This window comes from Sorex araneus, chromosome 7 (genome assembly GCF_027595985.1).
Source record: "Sorex araneus isolate mSorAra2 chromosome 7, mSorAra2.pri, whole genome shotgun sequence".
NCBI lineage: Eukaryota > Metazoa > Chordata > Mammalia > Eulipotyphla > Soricidae > Sorex > Sorex araneus.
The window spans coordinates 30,219,343-30,243,145 of NC_073308.1; the positions used below are offsets into that span (position 1 = coordinate 30,219,343).

At 37.0% G+C, this 23,803-nt stretch overlaps 1 protein-coding gene across 1 annotated transcript in view; it reads left to right on the forward strand.

Annotated features, from left to right (window-relative positions):
* Nucleotides 1-23,803, forward strand: part of LOC129406512 (complement factor H-like) — a 42,645-nt gene that overhangs the window by 18,051 nt on the left and 791 nt on the right. Inside the window, exons 4-15 of the mRNA XM_055144579.1 lie at nucleotides 401-577; nucleotides 2,756-2,932; nucleotides 3,688-3,870; nucleotides 3,974-4,153; nucleotides 7,741-7,908; nucleotides 14,689-14,871; nucleotides 15,326-15,520; nucleotides 16,480-16,656; nucleotides 17,917-18,096; nucleotides 19,134-19,310; nucleotides 22,213-22,395; nucleotides 23,026-23,803. The exon at nucleotides 23,026-23,803 is cut by the window's right edge and continues 791 nt beyond it. Of these exons, the coding sequence (XP_055000554.1) occupies nucleotides 401-577; nucleotides 2,756-2,932; nucleotides 3,688-3,870; nucleotides 3,974-4,153; nucleotides 7,741-7,908; nucleotides 14,689-14,871; nucleotides 15,326-15,520; nucleotides 16,480-16,656; nucleotides 17,917-18,096; nucleotides 19,134-19,310; nucleotides 22,213-22,395; nucleotides 23,026-23,222 (2,177 nt within the window). The 3' untranslated portion in view covers nucleotides 23,223-23,803. The remainder of the gene's footprint in view (nucleotides 1-400; nucleotides 578-2,755; nucleotides 2,933-3,687; nucleotides 3,871-3,973; nucleotides 4,154-7,740; nucleotides 7,909-14,688; nucleotides 14,872-15,325; nucleotides 15,521-16,479; nucleotides 16,657-17,916; nucleotides 18,097-19,133; nucleotides 19,311-22,212; nucleotides 22,396-23,025) is intronic.

A 23,803-nucleotide genomic window follows, 5' to 3' on the forward strand; every position in this document is an offset into this window, starting at 1 on the left:
CCCAGCATTGGAATATGGTCCCCTTAGCACCACCAGGAGTGATTCCTAAGCTCAGTGTGACCCCTGACCTTCACTGGCTGTGGGCAAAAGTGACAACAAACAAATACAATTTCAAATGCATAAATCTGTTATGACACAATTTATTATCAGTGTGCTATGAATCTATAAGTCTGAATGAAAATAATGTGGTTTAATTTTTCAAGAAGGCAGATATAGAAACTTTTGTTTCCTCTTGAGTAACTCCAATCAGTGGTCTGTCCTTGATGTTTCTGGATAATCTTATAATACCTTTGAAAAGCATACTAAAGAATATGACTTTTAACCCCTTTGGGATGGGAGTTGCACCATTAGATTAATTCCTAATGTAAGAATAGAAACATCTAATTCTCATATGCATTAGAATCTTGTGATAGGCCGGGATTTAAGAATGCTCTAAGTAAAAGAAATGGCACACGGTTTATACTCAATGATCAGCTGGAGTATCAATGCAAACCTGGCTATGAAACCAAAGCAGGAAGGACCGGTGGTTCCATAGTGTGTGAGCGCAATGGTTGGTCTGATCAACCTGTTTGTCGTGGTAAGTCCTGTTTCTGTGTTTTTATTCTTTTACAGAATCATAAGATGAATGATTATCTAGAGCTATTTTTAAGAAATTATAATATAAATCAAGGTGTTATCTTGCAACTTAATGTGAACTAGGATGGATGGGTGTTTCGAAGCACAAAGAGGGTGATCTATGTTGAACACAATGCATTGTTACAGTACTATACTTTCTGGATCCTATATGTTATGGCTTTGTGAGTGAAGGATGATTATCTTGTGTCCTAGTTAAAGATATCCACATTATATAAATATAGAAACTTGGGGCTGGAGTGATAGCACAGCGGGTAGGGCATTTGCCTTGCACGCGGCTGACCTGGGTTCAAATCCCAGCATCCCATATGATCCCCTGAGCACCGCCAGGGGTGATTCCTGAGTGCATGAGCCAGGAGTGACCCCTGTGCATTACTAGGTGTGACCCAGAAAGCAAAAAAAATATATATATATAGAAACTTGCTCTCTCTCTCTGTCTCTCTGTCTCTCTGTCTCTCTGTCTCTCTCTCTCTCTCTCTATCTATCTATCTCTCTCTCTCCTTTTGGGCATTATGGCTTGTAATACAGATGATGAAGGTTATCAGTTTTGCTCCTTTACCTATTTTCAGCATACAGTGTTTATCCAGAGTTGTCAGATTCAACTATCTTTTATTCAAAGAAGCAAAAGAATTCAAGGATTTAGAAAATAGAGATGTGGGTATTTTAACTCCATTTAGTAATGCAGCTTTGCAAAGAAGCATTCCTAAATAAGTTTTCTGGGTACAGAGTTATGTGCAACAGGTGAGGGAGCAAAGAAGTGGACCTAGTTTTAAGATATTCAAGCATCTAGACTGGAACAAGAGTGCAGCAGGTAGGGCATTTGCATTGCACGCTGCCAACCTAGGTTGCATCCCTGCCTCCCCCACCTCCCACCCTTTATGTTTACTTGAGCCCTTCCTGGAGTGATCCTGATCCCAGAGCTAGGAGTAAGTGCTGCGCTTCTCTAATTGTGACCTGAAAACAACAACAACAAGAACAACAAAACACAAAAAACTCAAGCATTATAAAGCCTGAGACTGGATTCACATTGAAGCTAGAGGTAATATGGAAAGAATTATATCATAAATAGCTAAATCAGACTCTCACTCAATGGTGAGTACTTTTAAAAAGAAATTATGAAAAGGGAGAATAGAGGCAATTTGATATTTTATGATTAGCCTATATCCAGGCTCTCTTTACTTTTTTGGCTCATGTCTTTGGATGTTTGGGCCACACCAGGCTGGCTGTGCTCAGGGCTTACTCCTGGCTCTGCAGCATTCAGGGATCACTCCTCGAGGTGCTCCCAGAACCAGATCCCCTGAGGACTGCACCTGAGTCAGACACATTAAGGCGAGAGCTTTACCTTCTGTTCTAGCTCTCCGACCCCTCTAATAAAGCTCTTTTGTTTGCTGTTGATGCCATGTTTCCCCAACAATGACCCAGAGATGTTGAAACAAGAAAGCCAGAGCAGCATCAGGTCCTTGAGTCCTTATACTGAATCAACCCCTGGTGGACAGCAGATGCATCTTTGTACTCTTGAGACCCACTTTCGAGAGCACCCCTCCCAATATGAACAAAACTACAAACAAGAGTGGAAGAACACAAGAGTATATTATGTATACATTCAGGACCCCTAATTGACACCCAGTCATCAGCTCTGAGCACAATGCATTTCATGTTTAAATGAGATGGTTTTTAAGTTTAATTTCTCCATTACTAATGATTTTATTTGTCATCTAGAGTACATTGAAACGCCTTTATGCCTTCAAGTTTTACAATTATTTTAAATGGGCACAGTGTTCTTATTTCTTTGCAGTTTAAAGATTGTAGAATTTTTTTAATGTGACAGGTAACATTTATGGTTTAATAATACAAGTGTTTACATTAATATATATGTTGATAAATTTACATTCAGTCAAGCAAGTTGATTTCCCAAATATTGATGGGGTCTATTGCTGCTCAGTAAATTAGCATCACTCAGATGCCAAAATGAAATTACAGGACACTTAAAATAATGACTACTTATTATTTCCTGGAAGAGGACTTATTTGACATTGTAGACCTCATATTCATGTGACATATGAAGTTTACTTTGCTAATGATTGGGTTCATATTTTCATTCATCTGTTTTATCATTGTATAGAAAAAGAATGCACTGTCCCGAATTTAGACGAAAACATATTGGCTTCTCCTTCAAAAGAAAAATATAGAATTGGAGAGGTGTTGAAATTCTCTTGTAGAAATAAACTTGAGAGAGTTGGACCAGAGTCAGTTCAGTGCTATCACTTTGGATGGTCTCCTAGTCCTCCAACATGTAGAGGTAAATATTTATCTTACAGTTGCTGAATGAAGAATTCAGATGTTTTTGTATCAACATTTTTTCTTCTCAGTTTTATGCTGTCTTCTAGTGTTGCTGTGATGTAACACAATAGGGCAGATTCATTTCCATAAAGGATATACATTTGGTAGCAGATATCTCATATTTCTTTATTAAAGAAAGTAATTTATGATTGCTTCATAAAATACATAGTGTGAGTATAGTTAGACACTATGTGATTAGTAATATTTTGCTTTTGCCAACCATTGCACCAACAAAATTGAATCTAATTTACATCATTGGCTTCATTTCAAATTTTATTGAGCACTTGAGTATTTCTAAATAATATTTTAGAAGGTCATATTCAATTCATTCACATGTATGGCTTAAACAATATTCAAATAGAACAAAAAATGGAAGCATAAATGAAAGCATTTTAAATATTTTAATGTTTTAATTGAATATGTGCATTGGATTTTGTAATTTATTTTGAAATATATAAGTGGAATTTAAATCAAGTTTATAATAATTAGATTCATGAATGCATTTTCTGGACTTAAACATAGTTATAATATTTAAGTTCAGCATAAGAAATCTGATAAACTTCAATCTTGTATAATGATATATTTTTTGTACAGCTTGCTTAAGAATGCTACAATAAATTATTAAAAAAATATATCAAGGAAAAATTACCATGAACTCTATATCTATGTTGTAAATTATATAAATCAATCAATTGTCACACATTTCTGCTACAGGTCATGTTAAACGTTGTGGTTTCCCACCTTCACTTTTGAATGGAAGATTGACAGAAGTGGAGAGAGAAGCCTATGAACACAGTGCCGTGGTGGAATATGTTTGTGATCCTCAGTTTCTGATGAAAGGTTCTAGGAAGATTCAGTGTGTTGATGGAAATTGGACAGCTCTGCCTATGTGCATTGGTATTGTCTAAGCACTAATGAAATGAAGACTTTTTTGTTTTTATATGTATAAACATAACTTGCATCCTGAGGAGATATAATAATTTTATGACAATTTTTGCAGCGGAGCAGAGTACATGCCAAGATGAACCTGAACTTGAGAATGGCTTTGCTGATTCCTCTGCTCCTCTATATTATCATGGAGAGTCAATCGAGTTCAAATGCACGGATGGATTCACAATGATTGGAGAGAAATCAGTTACATGTTTCCGTGGAAGATGGACCCAACTTCCTAAGTGCATCGGTATGAGCATTTCTCTCAAATTTGATTACTAAAATGTACCGTTTTCATGTGAAAACGCATTTTTCAATTTAAATATTTATTCTTGAATATATGGATAGTTTTGTTTGTAATTTGGGGTAGAGGGAATTTCCCTTGCTTTTACCAGGGAGTTCTTGGGGTTGACTTGTTTTTTTCTAAATTACATTTTTGCAATTTGTGCAACTCAGAGGTATTTCTGAAGTTCATATTTAATCAGCCCAGGCTTATGTCAGTGACTTTTCATTTTTTTTGGAATTAAGACCAAACTCCTCCTTCTGAGATGCTGCTTATTGTAGATTAATCTATGTATTTCAAAGTTAGAAAAATGGCCCAATAAGATAAATCCTCCAAATCCTTTTTATAAGAACAGAAAGGATATACAAACATGACCCCTTTTTCAAGCATAAAGCTTGAAGTTTTGTCAGGAAGTAGGCATGGTCATTTTTAAATTTTTTTCTAGGACTGGAGTGATTGCACAGTGTGTAGGGCATTTGCCTTGCACGCAGCCGACCTGGGTTGATTCTTCTGCCCCTTTTGGATAGCCCAGCAAGCTACCCAGAGTATCTCGCCCACATGGCCCAAAACAGTAACAACAAATCTCACAATGGATACATTACTGGTGCCCACTTGATGAGCAAAGAGATGAAAGTGATATAGTGACAGCGATGAACAATCTTAAATTACAACAGTCACACTGTCACTGTCACTGTCATCCCGTTGCTCATTGATTTGCTCAAGTGGGCACCAGTAATGTCTCCATTGTGAGACTTGTTGTTACTGGTTTTGGCATATCGAATACACCACGGGTTGCTTGCCAGGCTCTGCAGTGCGAGCTAGATACTCTCAGTACCTTGCTAGGCTTTCTGAGAGGGCTGGAGGAATCGAACCCCAGTCGGCTGCATACAAAGGAAGCGCCCTACCCTCTATGCTATTGCTCCAGCCCAATTACAACAGTAATTGCACAAAATCTTTCAATAGAGGAAAAGTATTAATCGAGGATCCTATCTCATGAATCTCTCTATCCCTGATATAAAATTATTTACAAGTGTTGAGCTATGTCTTATTCATGAATTAAACTACTAGTGCTAATAGACAGGAGAAAATGATGGCTTCTTATATAGTATCTTTTCTTTTGGCCCCTGAAACGAGAAACATTTACTTGTTCTACTCCTCCTAGGAGTCTTGCCTCTCTCAAAATGATAGTGAGCAATTTTCTCTCAGATACAACACAACAGAAGTTAATATTCAGGAGGGTGGGTGGGTAGAAGATCTTCTCAGCTAGTGATATAACTTAATCATAGGAGACAGGCCAGTTGTGCCAAAAACCAATCTGGTTATGCCTTCTGCTCTGTAAGTGAATCTTTCTGGTTTTTGGATGTCCCAATCTTGGGTGATCAACTGGAAGCTTGAGGACCTCTTTCACTTCCCTTAAGTACCTTGTCCCCAAGACCTTAAGGGTCTGACACTTAAAGAACGACTTGGATTTCCAATCTTGTTTACTTGCCAGTTTTCCAATCCATTAATTATTCTAAGAAATGTGTATAACTTTGACCATTAGAGTAAGGATTTATAATATATTGTTCTCTGATGTATTATCAGCACATATTACCACCAATGACCTGTAGGAGACATTCAATAGAAGTTTCTTCATTTACTCAATTAACGGTTATTAATCCTAATTATCTCCTAAAATAGAGTTTAATATAATCCTATTTAGTTGTCATTGGTTTTACTTTCATTTTCTGATCACAGGATTTATTTCATTATGCCCTCCAGTCCAGTTATTTACTACTCTCACTATATCTGCTTCCTTTTTTTTTTTTTTTTGCTTTTTGGGTGACATCCGGCGATGCACAGGGATCACTCCTGGCTCATGCACTCAGGAATCACCCCTGGCGGTGCTCAGGGGACCATATGGGATGCTGGGATTCAAACCCGGGTCAGCCGTGTGCAAGGCAAATGCCCTACCCGCTGTGCTATCGCTCCAGCCCCTATATCTTCTTTCTTTTAATAAACAATGTAATCCTTTCAGACAATAAACAACACCAGACATAGGAACACCACCACTTCTTTTGAATATATGTAGTCAACATTAACCATATATTATATTATACATATAACACTAACATAATTATAGTCCTTTGGTTAATATTCTTGAAAAATATCCTGGTGATAATTAGTCTAAATTAGTCCTTAATATAGGAATATATTCTCAGACTGCTTGTGTAGTTCAAATTAGTATCTTATCTCCAATGTTGAAATGCAAAATTATTATTTTTCTTCAACTGGTAATCTGTCTCAAACATTTCATTTATTTTCATTGAACTTTATTAAGTAGTAGTCAAGCAAATATCCAAGATCTATATTGCTGTTCTAACACATTGACAAAGAATTCTCACTTGCATTAAAGCTTTGAAGATTGTAAGTACCTGTTGCCTAAAAGCCATTTTTATAACTCATGTTGAAATGGAAAAAATGTATTATGATGATGTGATATTAATGAAGAATGAAATCATTTGATTATAAAATAGCTTCTCAATGACTATAAACTATATAAGTCAAGCAGGTTTTGACATTAAACTCTCTCCTCACATTTTTTAACTGATTTTTCCCCAAAATTTATTTATTTATTTATTTTTAATAAGTGAATCAACGTGAGGTACAGCTATAGGCTTACAGACTTTTGTGCTTGCGTTTCAGTCACACCATGATTGAGTAACCATCCCTCCACCAGTGCCCATTTTTCACCACCATGTTCCCAGCATCCCTTCCACCACCACCACTCCATCCCCTCCAACCCACCCACCTCTGTGGCAGGGCATTCCCTTTTGCTCCTTCTCTCCTTTTGGGTGTTGTGGTTTGCAATAGACATATTGAGTGGCCATCATGTTCCATCTATAGTCTATACAGGTATGTTTCTTTGAATTTTGGTTACCATACACAAGATCTCCTTAAATATTTACATTCTACACACTACCTCTAGCACATACTTTTCTTCTTGTGTCACTTTACCGTTCCTGAAAAATAAATATTTAGGCTAGAAGTGCTTCACGTATTGAGATTAAAATTTCTTCTGCTATGATGGAAAAAAATGAATACTCTGGCAAGGAAACTTCCCGTTTCCTACTTTCAGAGCTCATTGTTTTCCAGGGACGATTGTTTTCAATGAAATGTTTAAAGGTTAGGGATTTAAAATGATGTGGTTTTGAAATGCTTGAAATCAAGAATGGAATTTGCACAGATTTTAGATATGGAAACAAATTAAGTCATGTGATGACGCTTAGACTGCTAAGGATAAAGAACACCCTCCCCAAGGTCTCTTCTGTTCTCCTAATCCCAAAGAGCAAAGTTTATCCAGGACGGCACTTACTCTAAAATGTCTGAGATTGGAGAGAAGATATGTTCATATAAAATAGTTCATCTCATGCAATATGATCGGATGTAATTTGATCGGTGGGATTTATGGGCATAAGGTATCATTTCATTGTACTATTGACTGCATCTTCTAAACATTTTAATCATTTCATTAGTACTTATAGTCTTTTGAATATTATATTTTCTTTTCATAGAAACAAGTAAACTTAAGAAGTGTAGGAAAGCAGAATTGATTTCATTTCATTCTTCTAAGAATAAATTTAATCACAATGACAATGTAACTTACACATGTAATGGTAAATCAGAAATAAAATTCTCAACCTGCATAAATGGAAACTGGGATCCTGAAATAAACTGCAAAGGTGAGCTCTTCTTTTTTAGTTTAAAAGTATTTGTTTTTTACAGAAATCCAAAACTATGCTGCTGCTAGTGCGGCCTCCGAACCTCATATCTCTTCATTCTCAGCAATGGATAACAAATTACCAAATGCTTTCTTTTCAGCAGATCGACTTTAGGGGGGAGAAACTCCAAATCAATAATAGTGAGTTTTTTTATTGAAATATTGAATGTAATCAAAGTAAAGTGAAATTTACCAGTTACACATGCGGGGTGGGGGGCTGGGGAGGTGGGGAGAAGAGGGGAGGTATATTATGATTCTTGGTGGTGGAATATGTGCACTGGTGAAGGGATGGGTGTTTGAGCATTGTATAACTGAGACTTAAACCTGAAAGCTTTGTAACTTTCCACATGGTGAACTAATAAAAAAAAAGAAAAAAAAATAAAAGTATTTGTTTTTTTCCTAAATCATGAAAATAATATTTTGTTACTTCTAAAAATAGCTACCAATTATTAAAGATAATTTCAAGATAATTTATTAAAGATAAGCAAAACAGTTTATAAATTTAATTATATAGTTATACATATATGTATATGTTTTATATATATAAAAGGGGTAAATTTCATAACAAGCATAAAAAGTAGGCAGATTTATTATTGTTGTTTTATTGCTATTGTAGTTTTTATGAGACACACACAGCCTTCCACTAGACATCTTCAAATCTTGCTCCAGTCCTCCCCTTTCACTCTTCCATGTCTTCAGTTCTATTATATGCCCACGTGTTTATTTTTTGTTTAATGTTTCCCTTTAATGCTGGCTTCCTTACTGCATATATATGTGAAATCATACAATATTTTCCTTTCTATTTTAGACTATTTTTGCATGGAAAAATCCTTTCAAGTATCTTCCATTTTCCTACAGGTGGCAAGCTTATAACTCTTGTTTGGAAACAAGTTGGTTATATATTTAAAAATAATGGTGCGTGAAACATTTCAGTACCTAGGACTCTTCAAGTTAATAATTTTGACTTCTTTGGAAAGGCGTGAGAATGTTTCATCATTTAGAAATTCTATCATGGTATTTGAAGGATGCTTTATAGTTGTTTTCAAAATTATTGCACCAATTTACGTTTTATCTAGAAATATGCCAGGGTTTTACTATCTTCATACGATTAATTTCTCCTTTTGACTTGTAGTCGGAAGGAGTGCTTGTTATGATTTTTATATTCCTAAATGTATATATGTTATGTTGCATGATATATCCTGGAGTTAGACATTTACTATCTCCAGTTCCACGTGTGATAAAGAAAACTGTGAATTCAGCATTTTGAGGGTGTTGGCCCTATCTATGTCCATTAATTCAAATTCTTTCAACTCATCATTTAAGGGTCTTCTATCTTTACTATATTTTTGTCTAGTTCATGTGTCTAATGGCCAAGATGGAGTGTTGAAATCTACCACTCCTGTTTTGTTTCTGACTGAGTGGTTCCTTAGGCCGGTGAAGAGATGTTTCATCAAATTTGGTGTTCCTTTGTTTGGTGCATACATGTTGATGAGAGTTAGTAGTTCTTGATCTTGTGTTGCTTTAACAAAAATGTAATGTCTGCCCCTACCTCTATTTGCCTTCTTTATGTTAAAAACTATTTGGTTTGATATTAGTGTGATTACCAGCTTTATTTTTGTTTACCATTTGCTTGTAACATTTTCCATCCTTTCACTCTGAACATGCATTTATGCTGTGAATTTAGGTGTATTTCCTCTAAGCAGCAAATACATTGATATAGTTTCCTGATCTAACTGGTCATTCTGTGATTTCCTTTCTCCCACGCTTTATTTAAATACTGTGGCTTACAATGTTATTCACAATGATTTGTTACAGGCATTCAGTATCCCACCACCAGTCCCACCACCAGTGTCACCTCCCCTCCATTATTGTGTCCATTTTCCAAACCATACTTCAAGTCTGCCCCCATGGCAGGCTTACAGAAACTTATTTTATATTGCTTGATATCTATAAATGGCTGACAGAATGATCAACAAGTACTTTTTAGATGGAAATTGCTGTATTTCACATGTGGACTTAATTCCTTGTCAGAGAGATTACTGAAGTGCTGCTACAAGTTAATCCTCTGTGTGAATGGTTTTGTAAGTTGAGGCTGGCTTCTCGATCACATCTCATTCAATATGAGGTGATACTATTGTACCGTATTGTCAGTGTTGTACATATCTCAAAATCCACAGTTTTGAACTGGACAGTTCAACTGCCATTGAATTTTTTATTGATGAGTTTGCATGGCAGTGGAGGTGGTTTGTGAACTTGACTGCTGAGGCTTCTGAAAGTACAAGAAGGTGGGTGGAGGTTGCCTATTCTGATTCTGATAAGGGATGGAGACTTCAGCCACAGGGTCCTTAGGTACCTGTGGTTTCAGCCTGGGTAAATTCACTCTGACCTTCAGCAGTCCTAAGGTGATGGAATCTGGCCAGGGCATGCTTGGCAGCTTTGGGGGTGAAAACCAGTGACAGCCGTAACTTTGTTTGGGCTGGCACCCTCTTCTAAGAGTGCCCCCACTCACAGAATGCCCCACTGTCTCAGCCAGACACAGGTGTCCAAGAAGTTTATGCAGCTAGTTGATCTATTTCAAGGTTTATTTGTGACTCTCTGAATGATGAGCTTACAAGGGGCGGAGATGGTTTGTTGGCCAGACTCACTCTGTGATGTTCAAGGGAGAGTTTCATACATTATCATTCAGAGAAATTATTGATACAAATGATGCATTTTTAAAAATCATTCTTCTTTAATGATTTTGATTATTTTTGTCCTTAGATATTTGTGTTTTTGCAGGAGATCCTTCTATATTCATTACGGATCTGGATTAGATGTAGCAAATGTCTTGCACTCTTGTTTGTCTGAGAATGTTTTTATCATTTCCCATTTGAATGACAATTTTGCAGGGTAGAGAGCCTGAGGTTGAAGATTTTTTTCCAGTAGTGTTCTGAGTAGATCATCCCATTTTCTTCTTGCTTGTATAATTTCATACAAAAGATCTACTGTGAATTAGATCTTCTTTTGTATTTTAGATTTTGCTTCTCTCTTGACATTTTAAATACTATGTGTCTTTGCTCTTATGAGTTTTTTTTACAATATGTGTTGGTGTTCTTATATTTGGAGACATTTCATTTGATATTCTTTGGACCTCTTAATTCTATGCATAGGTTGCGTCATGATTGGGGAACTATTCAGCTTCTATCTCTCTCACTAACTTTGCTTCTCTTTCCAGGGTTCCTAAGATTCAAATATTCTTCTTCTGATGTTATCCGGGAAGTATTTTAGATTTGATACCATGTTTAATTTGTTTTTCTTTTGGCTCTTCTTCTGTAATTCTCACTTGTGATTTGTCTTCACTGACAGGCTTCTATCTGAATTCTGTTGCTGCAAGTGGTTACTGACTTCTTGGTCTTTTTCCACTCCACTTCAATATATTCTCTAAGATTTTACATCAGTTTTTCTTTGAGATTATTGAGTTTCTCTCTTAAGAGCATCTTTCATTTCCTATTCATAAAGGTCGTTCATCCTCAAATGGTGTCAAAATTTGTGTGTGTAAGTCAAAAATTGTAATAGGCTTGATGATACCTCTGGACACATGTCCCCATGTGATTTACAAACTAACTTCCTTGCTCTGTTTTGTGGGCGGGAACCATGGAGCTGCTAGCAAAGATTCAAGTCTTTGGTGATGACCACCCAGACTTCAGGGGTAGTTGCAGTTGACGAATGTGGCTGGATCAGGAGGACTAGGATTCTGTGGTACAGAAAATGAATGAGTGTGAGGTTGGTCCCACCACGTAAATGGAAGCAGTGTCAGGGTGTTCTGATTCTCCCATGTGTCCCTGTTGTTTTCCAGCAGGTGTGTAAAGGTGTGAGGAAGGGGACAAATAGATGTTTCAAGGCTGCATAAGCAGCTACACAGTTTCTTTGTGAAATGGGGGAGACCACACTGAGCTGAAGCCCTACCAGCTCCTCTGGCCCATAGAATGTGAACCCATACTTACATAATTTTTTATACTTCTTTTCTTCCAAACACTTCTGCTCTCATTTAATGTTGCTGATTATTTTTAAGAAATATTATTTTTTGTTATAAAGACATTCCTAACAAATAGTAAGAATTTAGCATCTAGTATTGGTTGAAATAACTATCTGTCCTCGGAGTTGGAGCAATAGCACAGTCGGCAGGGCTTTTGCCTTGCACACGGCCGACACATTTTCGATTCCCAGCATTCCATATGATGCCCTGAGCACAGTCAGGAGTAGTTCCTGAGTGCAGAGCCAGGAATTACCCCTGCATTGCCAAGTGTGAACCAAAATGAAAAAAAAAATACACCAAAAAAAAATCTCAACCCCCCTCCCCCCCGCAAAAATACCTGTCTGTCCTCATCCCAATCTCTCAATTAAGAAACAAGAAAAATAGGGCTGGAGCGATAGCACAGCGCGTAGGGCGTTTGCCTTGCATGCGGCTGACCCAGGTTCGATTCCTAGCGTCCCACATGGTCCCCCGAGCACTGCCAAGCATTATTCCTCAGTGCAGAGCCAGGAGTAACCCCTGTGCATCGCTGGGTGTGACCCAAAATAGAAAAAAAAAAGAAAAATATAAGGACACTTGTTATTTTGTAATCTCACAAATCTGGAATGATAAGCAAGTTCTTAAGTAAATTCTTAAGAATTTAGTAGTAGAAAATACTTTAAATAAATAAAATTAACATGATGGCAGAACACACTGAAATCTATGGGTATAGTGTAAACAAGGGTATCTATAGCTTTAAAACAGGCATGAGAAACAAGGAACAAAGCTAAGGCAAGATTGCAATCTAATGCCAAGAAAATGAAATGGACACAAATGCTAACTAGAAGTAAATTGACACAAAAAACTTAAACAGGTGATATATAAAATGATGAGAGATGCTTTATGGTTGGTCCAACAAATGGCATAGCTACCAAGGCGCAGTGCAGAATAAGAAGGTGTTCCTTGTGAACACATTGAAAAGAAAACTCCACCAAGATATTAAAATCAGAAATAACAAAGTAGTTTTGGAGGGAGTTGGGTCACAGCCAGGTATAGTGCTGCCTCTGCACTCAGAGATTTATTCCTGGAAGGATCATGGGTCCATATGGGGTTCTGAGGATTGAGCCAAGGTTGGCACATACATGACAAGTGTTTGTCTATTATGCTCCGCCCAGTCACAGGAAAAGTATTTTGGTTAGCTTCAAAGTTATAACTCTGATGATGTTAATATTTATGAATAAACTATACTCAGTCAGTCAATTTTTTAAATTGAATATGCCATTTAGGAAAATTGAGAAGTCTTTTAATTTTCACTCTGTATTTCAATATAGCTTTGAATGAAATCAAGATTTACTATGAGAGAAGAGAGCAAAACTCAAAGAGCAATAGTGGAGTCAAAAATTTTCTAGGTACAAACATCCAGGATCCTTCTCATTTGAAGAGGTCTTCAGAATATGTGCTCCTAAGATATAGCAGAGATATGTTTTACAGGAACTCATGATTATATGATTATAGAGGAATCTTTTAAATTCTGCTGCTCTTCAAACTAATACCAGACAGATGATCTGTTAACCAGGTCCATTTTGTCAAGCTATATGTTTCTTTCTAGACAGTGCAAACAGAACAGTTATTATACTTCTAGGGAAGTTTTACATTTTTAATCTTATAACTAGGGATCATATTTCCTTCTTATCTTGGCCAAAAACTTGTTTGTATGTTTTGTTATTGTCTAAATAGATTCTCTGATAAATCACCATCTTTTGGTAGACTATATTGAAAAGTTTTCGTTCTTTTAAAAAGCTACTTTCCTTAGGGCTGGAGTGTTAGCACAGCCGGTAAGGCGTTTGTAGGGCATTTGCCCTGCACTCGGCTGACCTGGGTTCGATTCCCAGCATTCCATATGATCTCCCGAGCACCACCAGGAGTAATTACTGAGTGCAGATTGAGGAGTAACCCCTGAGCAATGCTGGGTGTGACCCCCCCCAAAAAAATGCTAAAGCAAATTAAAAAAAAACCTTGCTTTTGGCCCACACCCAGAGGGGCTCAGGGACGATTCCCGGGTCCTGTGTGTTAGCAGTTGCTTCTGAATGTGCTCAGGGGACCATGTGGTGCCACGGAGTGAACGTTGGCCTTCCCCAAGCAGCATGAACTCCAGTCCTTTGACTTATTCCTTCCCCTGCCTTTAAGATGGTTTTAATCCATCTTAAAGCATTAATCTATATACATATATGACTACAACAATGCTTAAGGATTTAAGGATTTAAGGATTTAAGCATTGTTGTAGTCATATATGTATATAGATTTGTTTAAAAACCCTAGATCAATATTTAGTGTCTATAAAAGAATCTGTAATAGGTATGAAATTTAAAAAAATTTGAAGATTATTAAATCTGCCCACAAAGGTATAAAAGTAAAAACCTCCAGTGGCTGCAGTGGTAGCGCAGCGGGTAGGGCATTTGCCTCGCACTAGGCTGACCCGAGTTTGATTCCCAGCATCCCATATGGTCCTCCAGCACCACCAGTAGTAATTCCTGAGTGCAGAGCCAGGAGTAACACCTGTGCATCTCTGGTTGTGACCCGAAAAACAAACAAACAAAAAGTGAAAACGTCCAAAATCATGATATATTATACATAGAGCATATAATCACATGATCATTATGATACTTTATTACTGAATTTTGCATTTCTTGAATTAGTTTTATAGTCTTTTAACCTGATTTTTATTAAGAAATTTAATTTTAATAATTTTAGGTCAAACAATACAGGTCTGCCCACCTCCACCTCAGATTCCCAATAGTCAAATTATGACGACCACAGTCAATTACCAGGATGGAGAAAGAATATCAATTCTCTGCCAAGAAAATTATGTAATTCAGGAATCAGAAGAAATGGAGTGCAAAAATGGAACCTGGCAGTCAATACCACGCTGTGTAGGTCAGTATTGTCTAGTTTGCAACAATTATTCCCAAAACGGTTGCTTTGTTTAAATGAAAGTAGTGAAACTTGTTCATTTACTTTCTCTTGAAATAGCAAATTGCCAATACAAACAAACAGATCAATTAAAAATTTTCTATTTGTCCTGAGAAACTAATGGGGAAAAATGGAGGTTGCTATGTAAAACAGCTACAAGTTTTGCTTATGATTTATTTTTACTTCTCATGAAAAAAGAAATTGGAGAAGTCGGTTTGGGCACGTTGAACATATATGTGAGATTTGCTAAGGATATCTAATCACGCAAGCTTCATGTTTTTTGACCTTATAATTTAATTTTGTTCATGTTTCCCTCAGATAAAATGCCAGTGTTGGATTGATTTTTTTCATTTTCATATTTTAATTGATACCAAAGTTATACGAAACATTTTCATTTGGATCTCTGTTGTTCCTCTAGAAAAACTTCCATGTTCTCGGCCACCTCAGATTGAACATGGAAACACCACATCAGCTAGGTCTTCTCTAGGGCACGAAGTTTACCCACATGGCACCATACTGAATTACACTTGTCAAGCTGGTTTTAAGATATCTGAAGAAGACAACAAGATAAAGTGCTTCATGGGAGAATGGAGTCTTCCACCTCGGTGTGTAGGTGAGCATAGTGCAACAACTAATTTTTTTTTCAGTAAAATTTCTAAGAAGAATCAATTCCCATCAAAATAATATGGGAGAACTATTCTGATTTATAAATTTATATTCTTTCACATGTTAGACAGGATTTTCGCACTCTCGCAAACAATTTTGGTATGATCAAATCAATCTACTATTGGCAATCTTATAGGCTCAGTATAAATATCACTTGTAATTCTGGCATTTTTTGTATTGTAACTCAGTATAGAGTGAAATTAAGTTTACCACTTCATATACAGTGCTTCTGAATACATATAAGTACTTTATGGGAACTATGCAGTCTTTGCTAGAATGTAGTGATTACTTTTCAGCCAGGTTTTTATATTTTTTCCCTACATTGTCCCAATTTTTCATACTATAAGGTACATTTCTTAAGATGGTTATTTCCTATTGTGTTTCTCTTTTTCTGTTATTTATTGGTTAGGAAAGAATTTACAGTTTCTCCTATATACATTATGATATACACATTCTCATATCTATATACATATGTAGATCTGTACATTCTTAGCTTCAAGTTCTTGCTCAGATTAACATCTGGCTACATGCTAGGAGGCTGATTTGAGGACCTATATGTGCACCTTCTCTGTGATGTCGTCTCAGCTCCTGATTTAGTATTAACTAAAATTTGGTTATTGAGCAATAGCACAGAGGGTAATGCTTGTTTTGTAGTCTGCCGACCTGGGTTCAATCCCAATACCACATGCAGTGCTCCCAGTTCATGAGGAGTGATTCCTGAGTGTAGAGCCAGGAGAAAGCCCTGAGCACTGACACTTGTGGTTCCCAAACCAGATATTAATTAAATAAAAAGAAACTCAAATTGTTAAGTGTTAAAACTGCATATTAAATTTCATTATCAGTTAATAAAATCCACAAATTTCAAAGCTAGTAAAATATAGAGTCATTCTTTCCTCTTCTTTTAAGGACTTCCTTGTGGAACTCCACCTCAGATTTCCCATGGTGTACCTCAGTTATACAATGAAGATGGTTACCAATACGGAGAGGAGGTTATGTACAGCTGCACTGACGGTTATGGAATTAATGGATCTGCAATTGTAAAATGTTTAGGAGGAAAATGGTCCAGTCCACCAGAATGCATAGGTATAGTGTGCTATATTCTTCTAAAGCTGACAATTATCTTTAATTCAGAACATAGATACTACAAATATTAATCTAAGTAGTAATTCGAAAATTTATAAAACTATCTCTGGAAAATTATTGAAATTGGTAGAAGTACTTTCCCCAGGAAAAAAAATTAACAACATTAGCTAAATTATGACATCTTCACATGACCTTGGTTATGGTTTCAACATCCTCCCTCTCCAATACACATTTTACTTTACAGTGAGGTACACAGTTACAAAGGTGTTCGCAATTGGTTTTCAGTCATACACTGGTCCAACACTCATCCCTCTACCAGTGTACATTTCCCACCACCAAGGTCCCCAGTTTTCCTCTCCTGTTCCTCCACCCACATTGTGTCTCTGGCAAGCAAATTTCCTCTCTCTCTCTCGCTTTCTCTTTCTCTCTTTCTCTCCTTCTCTTTCTCTTTCTGTCTTTCTTTATCACTCTCTCTCCACTCCTCTTTCTAATATATTTGTACTTCTAATATACATTTGCCACTCGATGTTTCCTATTTTTTAAATAGCTCATCAACTTTATTAGTATGCTACTTTCTATGACTTCTTTATTAAGAAATATTAAGAAGTATTTTATTAAAGCTAACAGATTTTCACAGACAGTACACACATACACAAACATATACACACACTTGTTTATGTGCTGATATGTGGCAGAAAAAAATTTGAATATAAGAAGTATGACCTCAAGTAACATATGTATTCATATATATTTAGGTTTTCAATATCACCATATCCATGTTTGTACTTTGGATAAATATATAACAAATCATTTGATACAGTTAAGTCAGTATGTTGGTTTTTTGGAAATTATAATAAAAATAATTATGGACTGGAGCGATAGCACAGCGAGTAGGGTGTTTGCCTCGCAAGCGACCAACCCGGGTTCGATTCCTTCATCCTTCTCGGAGAGCTCGGCAAGCTATCGAGAGTATCCTGCTCGCATGGCAGAACCCGGCAAGCTACCCCTGGCGTATTCAATATGCCAAAAATAATAAGGACAAGTCTCGCAATGGAGACGTTACTGGTGCCCGCTCGAGCAAATTGATGAACAATGGGACAACAGTGCTACAGTCCTACTAATAAAAAATATATTAGACTATTAGACATATATGTTTTGAATGCTTCTATTATTCTAGGATTTAACTAAAGGAAATTATGGGTATTTTCATGACAGATTTCCTAAATATGTATGTATTCTTTATCTTCTTTTTATTTTCAGAAACAAATTGCTTAAGTTTACCCAAATTCAATAATGCCATTCTTGCAAGCTCAGAGAAGAAGAACTCCTATAAATCAGGAGAAAAGGTGACTTTTAAGTGTTCAGAAAATTACCAACTAGATGGACCCAGTTATGCAGAATGTTTTAACAGCAAATGGATAGGAGGGCCAATATGTCGAGGTAATTCAGTGATAATTTTCATTAATTTATTACACTCACTTGATAGAATCATAATATACTTTTTAAAGCTTGCTTTTAGCAGATCCAGCTTCATGCCTTGATATAAAAGGTTGAAACTGTGTGCTCAACGGTCAATTGATAATTCGGTAGTTCTCATTGTAGTCCTTGGAATAGTCATGTAAGTGTCTTCAGGCAAGTTACAAGTAAAGGTTAATTTACAGGTTCACTCAGACCTATTGAACCCAAAACTCTGGAAATGTGACCCTCAGAACAAATTAACTTCCAAAGAAATCTTTGTGCACTCTATCTAGTCTTATCTATTTTACATAGCCATGGAATCTTCCTGAGGAATTACTCATTACTCATTGGAGTAGACTGAACCATTCGTAAAGGAAAGTTCTTAAAGGGTGTTTTCATAAGCAATGCATCCATTCTGTTATTTCTCCAAGTACACTGTTTGAATCCTCTTCTCATCCTTTTCCCTCAAGTTTGTCTTCTAAATTGTGTTCATTGCTCTTGTCCCTAAGGAATGTGCTTTAAATTATGGTTCAGTAACAGACTGTTTACAAACCAAATTCTGATATCAATGAATTCATTATAATATTTCTTATAATCTATTCATTTAAAATTTATATAGTTAATAACATGAATTTGATTAGACCAAAGGGGAACAAATAGAAATTCTTATTATTCACTTTTCTTAAAGAGTCTATTAACTGTCTGTGAAGGATAGAAGACAAAAATTGAAATAGGGGCTGTGGCCCTTTGACACATACAAGATTGCATGCAGGAGGTGCAGATCTGTGGCCAGGACTGTGTCTTGGACAGCAAACTAAGAGTAGTCCCTGGGCATGACACCAAATCCAAACTATTAAAGGAAAAGGAAACGATTTGAACCACAGAATTGATTTGATTAGCTATGTTACTCCAGCCCTCTGAAGTATGGATTTTAAATCTCCTTAAACTATGATTCAAATTCCATTTGTTGATTTCCTACTTAGCCATTGCACTGGAGGTACTCTTTGCTTTCCCTATAGATGTTTCTTGTGGTCGTCCGCCCATAGTTGAACATGCTTTCATATATAATGACCGGGAGAGGTATCCATCTGGTGCGCGAGTGCGTTATGAATGTGAAAGACCTTTTAAACTCTATGGAGACACAGCAGAAGTGCAGTGTTTAGATGGCAAATGGACAACACCTCCTCAGTGTAAAGGTAGCGTATCTGACTTCCCTTTGCTATTATACCTTTGCTATTATTTATTTATCCTGAATAAAATATGCTAAGGTAATAATATTAAGACATATACACACTGGAGTGATAGCTCAGAGGGCAGGGCATATGCCTTGCATGCGGCTGACACGGGTTCAAGTCCTTCATTCTTGTCATAGAGCCTAGCAAGCTACTGAGAGTATCCTGCTCGCTGGCAGAGCTGACAAGCTCCCCATGTCATATTCGATATGCCCATAACTGTAACAACAAGTCTCACAATAGACACATTACTGGTGCCCACTTGAGCAAATCGATGAACGAGACCACAGTGCTACAGTGCTACAGACATACAAGCATATGTGAGAAATCCTATGACATATTTCAACAAAATGAGTATGCTGAAAATCAAATTATTCTTATGAATTTAATATAGTTGATATTTATGAAATATTTTATCTGAGTAATAGAAAATTAGTCCTAGAATTAAGGTCTCAGGTTCTTATTTCCTGAGTTGAATACAAAGGTATTGAAATGACTTAAGTGTGGGGCTGGGGAGACAGATAGTGGTAGGGTCCCTGCCTTGCACATAGCTCACTCAGATTTGCAACCGGGAACCCCCAGGGTCACCAAAGCTTGCATGCTCAGGTGATCCCTGAGCACAGAGCCAGCAGCAACTCCTGAGCACGATGGGTGTGGTTCCCCAACTAAAACAAACAAGTAAGTAAAGTGAATAGGATTTGTGTGTACTTGGAGTCTAAACACTTCACCTGAACGCATAGACTAGGCAGAGAGCCATCCTAGAAAGTGTAATGAAGTGGGATTCTTCAGCACATGGATTACATTTAAAGACATGCTGTCATGTTGAGCTCATGGAGAAAATTAATAGATCTATAGAGAAGTGTGAGATCTAGGTCATGGGGCATTCTTGAATTGAGAGTGCAGGAAATCAGGAGGGCCAACGAAGAAATTAGCACATGCGACACTTCTAGCTTTTCTTTTTTTTTTTTTTTTTTTGCTTTTTGGGTCACACCTGGCAATGCACAGGGGTTACTCCTGGCTCTGCACTCAGGAATTACCCCTGGCCGTGCTCAAGGGACCATATGGGATGCTGGGATTTGAACCCGGGTCGACCGAGTGCAAGGCAAACGCCCTACCCGCTGTGCTATCTCTCCAGCCCCCGACACTTCTAGCTTTTCAAGATAACTTTTCCTGGTGCATATATGTTCCCAAGTCCTTTCTTTGAATCCACTTATGTTTTTAAGTGTGAAGAATTCCTTGAAGATAGAACACAGATACATCTTGTCTTTGTGTCCTCCTTGCCAGTTCTAGCCCATTTCCTATCATACTAGACTTTTTAATCAGTAATTATTGCTAATAGAGGCAGGGTTCCTCATTATCAGGTGATTTTCTTGTTATTTCTTTTGTTTTTCTTTCCTTTTTATTATCTTCCCTGTGGGTTTCTGATACACTTCTTTCTGGCTACTTGGTCAGGCTGAGGGGCCTCAGGCATGTCTGTGGCACAGAATTATGTTAAAGGCACATATCTAAACCACAGAGCCAGCCACGCTGTCAGCAGGAGATCCAAGCCACAGAAACCAAATTTTAAAATGTGTCTGTCCAGGATACAGAATGGTGGGAGGGAATGTGGGGACACTGGGAGAAGGAAGGTGAATGGAAGGTGACACTGGTGGTGGGACTCATGTTAGAACACTGTATTCCTGACACTCTACTCTGAATTATTTGTAAATCAGTGTGTCTCAATTAAAAATAAGTTGGAACAAATCAATAGCAATGCATGCAAACAGCAGTGTATTTTGTTCATGAAACCCAGCTACTTCATTTTATTCTGTGAAATTGGATTATCTCTTAAATGTGCCAATCCTTGAGTAGTGTATGAAATATTCACCTTCAAAGGCTTAGACTGATTATCACCATTCATTGACAGTTTAAGTAGGATGGTTTAGGTCCTTCCCCCACGTCTTGGTCTCATTCTTTTATTTACTTGTGGCGTGACTCAACCTGTTTATCCCGTATCTCCCAGTGTCCAAAGACCAGGTCCTGTCCCCATCATACTTGATCTAGAGCCTGGCTTCTGGGTTTGAGCTCAGTGACTGGAGTCTGACACTGTGTCTCCTTGCTGGTGACAGCACCTCTGTCTCCTTTCACTGGGGTCTTGCATCTCCTCAGCTCTTTGACCCATGAGTTTGCTTTCTCTTGGGCCCTGTGCCACTTTCCTGCCACCCACCCAGACACAGAGGAGCGGTCAAAGAGGCTGGTACCAGCCATAAACCCTCTGATGTCACATTGTTTTTCACTCCCCATTTTTAAATTTTTTTTCCATTTTTTTATTTCTCTGGCTACGTCTTTAGTTGGTAAAACTTAAAAGACCAATTAAAGTTTAAGGAGATGATTTCACCACATAATCACGAGATGATGTGGTGCCCTTCACCTTTCCTCCATTTCCACTGTAACAGATGTCTTTTGTCCTGCATAACTGGTTTATGAAAAATATGTTTTTTCTGCCTTTTAGGCCATATCTGTCAGACTGGGGCGACCATATAGCATGCTGGGGATTGAACCTGGGTCAACTGTGTGCAAAGCAAACACCCTGCCCTCCAGTCCCATGAAAAAATACTTGTAATAGTAGAGTCCCTAAAGCAAACATATTCGCTAATGCTCTATCTGCTTTTATGCAGGCTGAAAGGAAACGGTTATAAGCATGACAATATATAAATTGAAAGTTCTTCATTGAATCTTCTCCATCATGTAATATTATGACTATATTGTATATGCTACAGTTTGACACATTTATTTTTTATCCTAAACATTTGTTCTTTCTCTCCCAGTAAATGTAAAGGATATCACCATGAAATCAATGTTTCAATAAACCAAATATTTTTTTCAGACGCTGTAGGAAAGTGTGGTCCCCCTCCACTGATACCAAATGGAGATACCATTTCATACCAACATAAGGAATATGCTCCAGAATCAAGAGTTGAGTACCAGTGCCAATCCCTTTATAGACTCGAAGGACACAGGACTATAGTGTGCCGCAATGGCCAGTGGTCAGAACCACCCAAATGCATAAGTAAGTATTTTAATATGCCTAGGGCTGGAGCGATAGTACAGCGGGTAGGACATTTACCTTACACACGGCAGATTGTCTACGATTCCCAGTGTCCCGTATGGTCTCCTGAGCACTGCTAGGAGTAATTCCTGAGTGCAAAGCCAGGAGTAACCCCTGTGTATTGCCAGGTATGACCCAAAACAGGAAAAAAGAAAGTATTTTATTTTAATTATTTATTTTTTAAAAATTATTTTAATATGCCGAAGGAGTCAAGGAAAATGATAGGATCTAAATAACAGTTTGATGTTTAGAAAAAAATGTTCACAGATTCACAAATCTTGCTGAATGTATGACTACAAAATATGAATATAAAAGGAAATAAAGTTCAAATACTCCTTGTGTGAAGCACAACAATGAAACTTCCTTTAACATAGGCTCTTAATAAGATAAATGACATTAGGAATCTTTCAATATAACTCTTGATTTTCACACTTTAAACGTTTTGAATTCACATGATGCGTTTTCAATATTTTGGTTTGTCAAAAATTTGGTATTAAATACTTGGATGAGTGTAGGAAACTCGGCTTGAAAGTCTGACATTTGTGAGTAGTATTTGTATACTATTTAAAGTTTATAATTTTTCCTTTTCAGATCCCTGTGTAATATCAGAAGACATCTTGAATAAACATAATATAGTGTTCCGATGGGTGGATACAAAGAAACTTTATTCTGAGTCAGGGGACAAGGTTGAATTTTATTGTAAAAGGGGATATCGTAGATTGTCACCACCTGAATCATTTCGAACAATCTGTCGAGATGGACAAATAGCATATCCCACGTGTGGGTAAATTAATATTTCTAGTGCAATCAGAAACTTAAAATATATACATTTGTTTTGAATATTCATTTATAATCCATTCTTCTCAACTCATTCTTAATGTTTATACTTTATGCGTAGTTATCAAGCTAGGTACACATTATGTTGATGATGCAGTTTTAATATGAGAGATCCGTGAATTACATTTTAAAGGTAACACATTAAAAGTTTGTAAAAATTAATGTGTATCCTATTTGTAAAATGTCTATATTTTGAAATATGTCATAGAAGCTTTTCTGCCTACTTCCTCCTGTCATTTTGCTAATATTGTTCCACCTCTTTCTAGAACTTCCAGGGATTTCTGAGACTCTATTTCAAAGAAACTGTAGAAACATGCAGGCTTTCAAAATACTGCCAATTCCAAACACTTATAACTCAGGGTAAATTAAATGTCTATGCTAAGAACAAAATATAAATAGCTCACTTTTCTTCATTTGTGAGTAGATTCCAATTCCAAAATCACGCAATAATCTTCACACTTTTGTTGATACATGACTAAATTGAAATTTTAAAATAATGCTGATGATTAGAAGAGTGGGAAAGAGCCTGTGA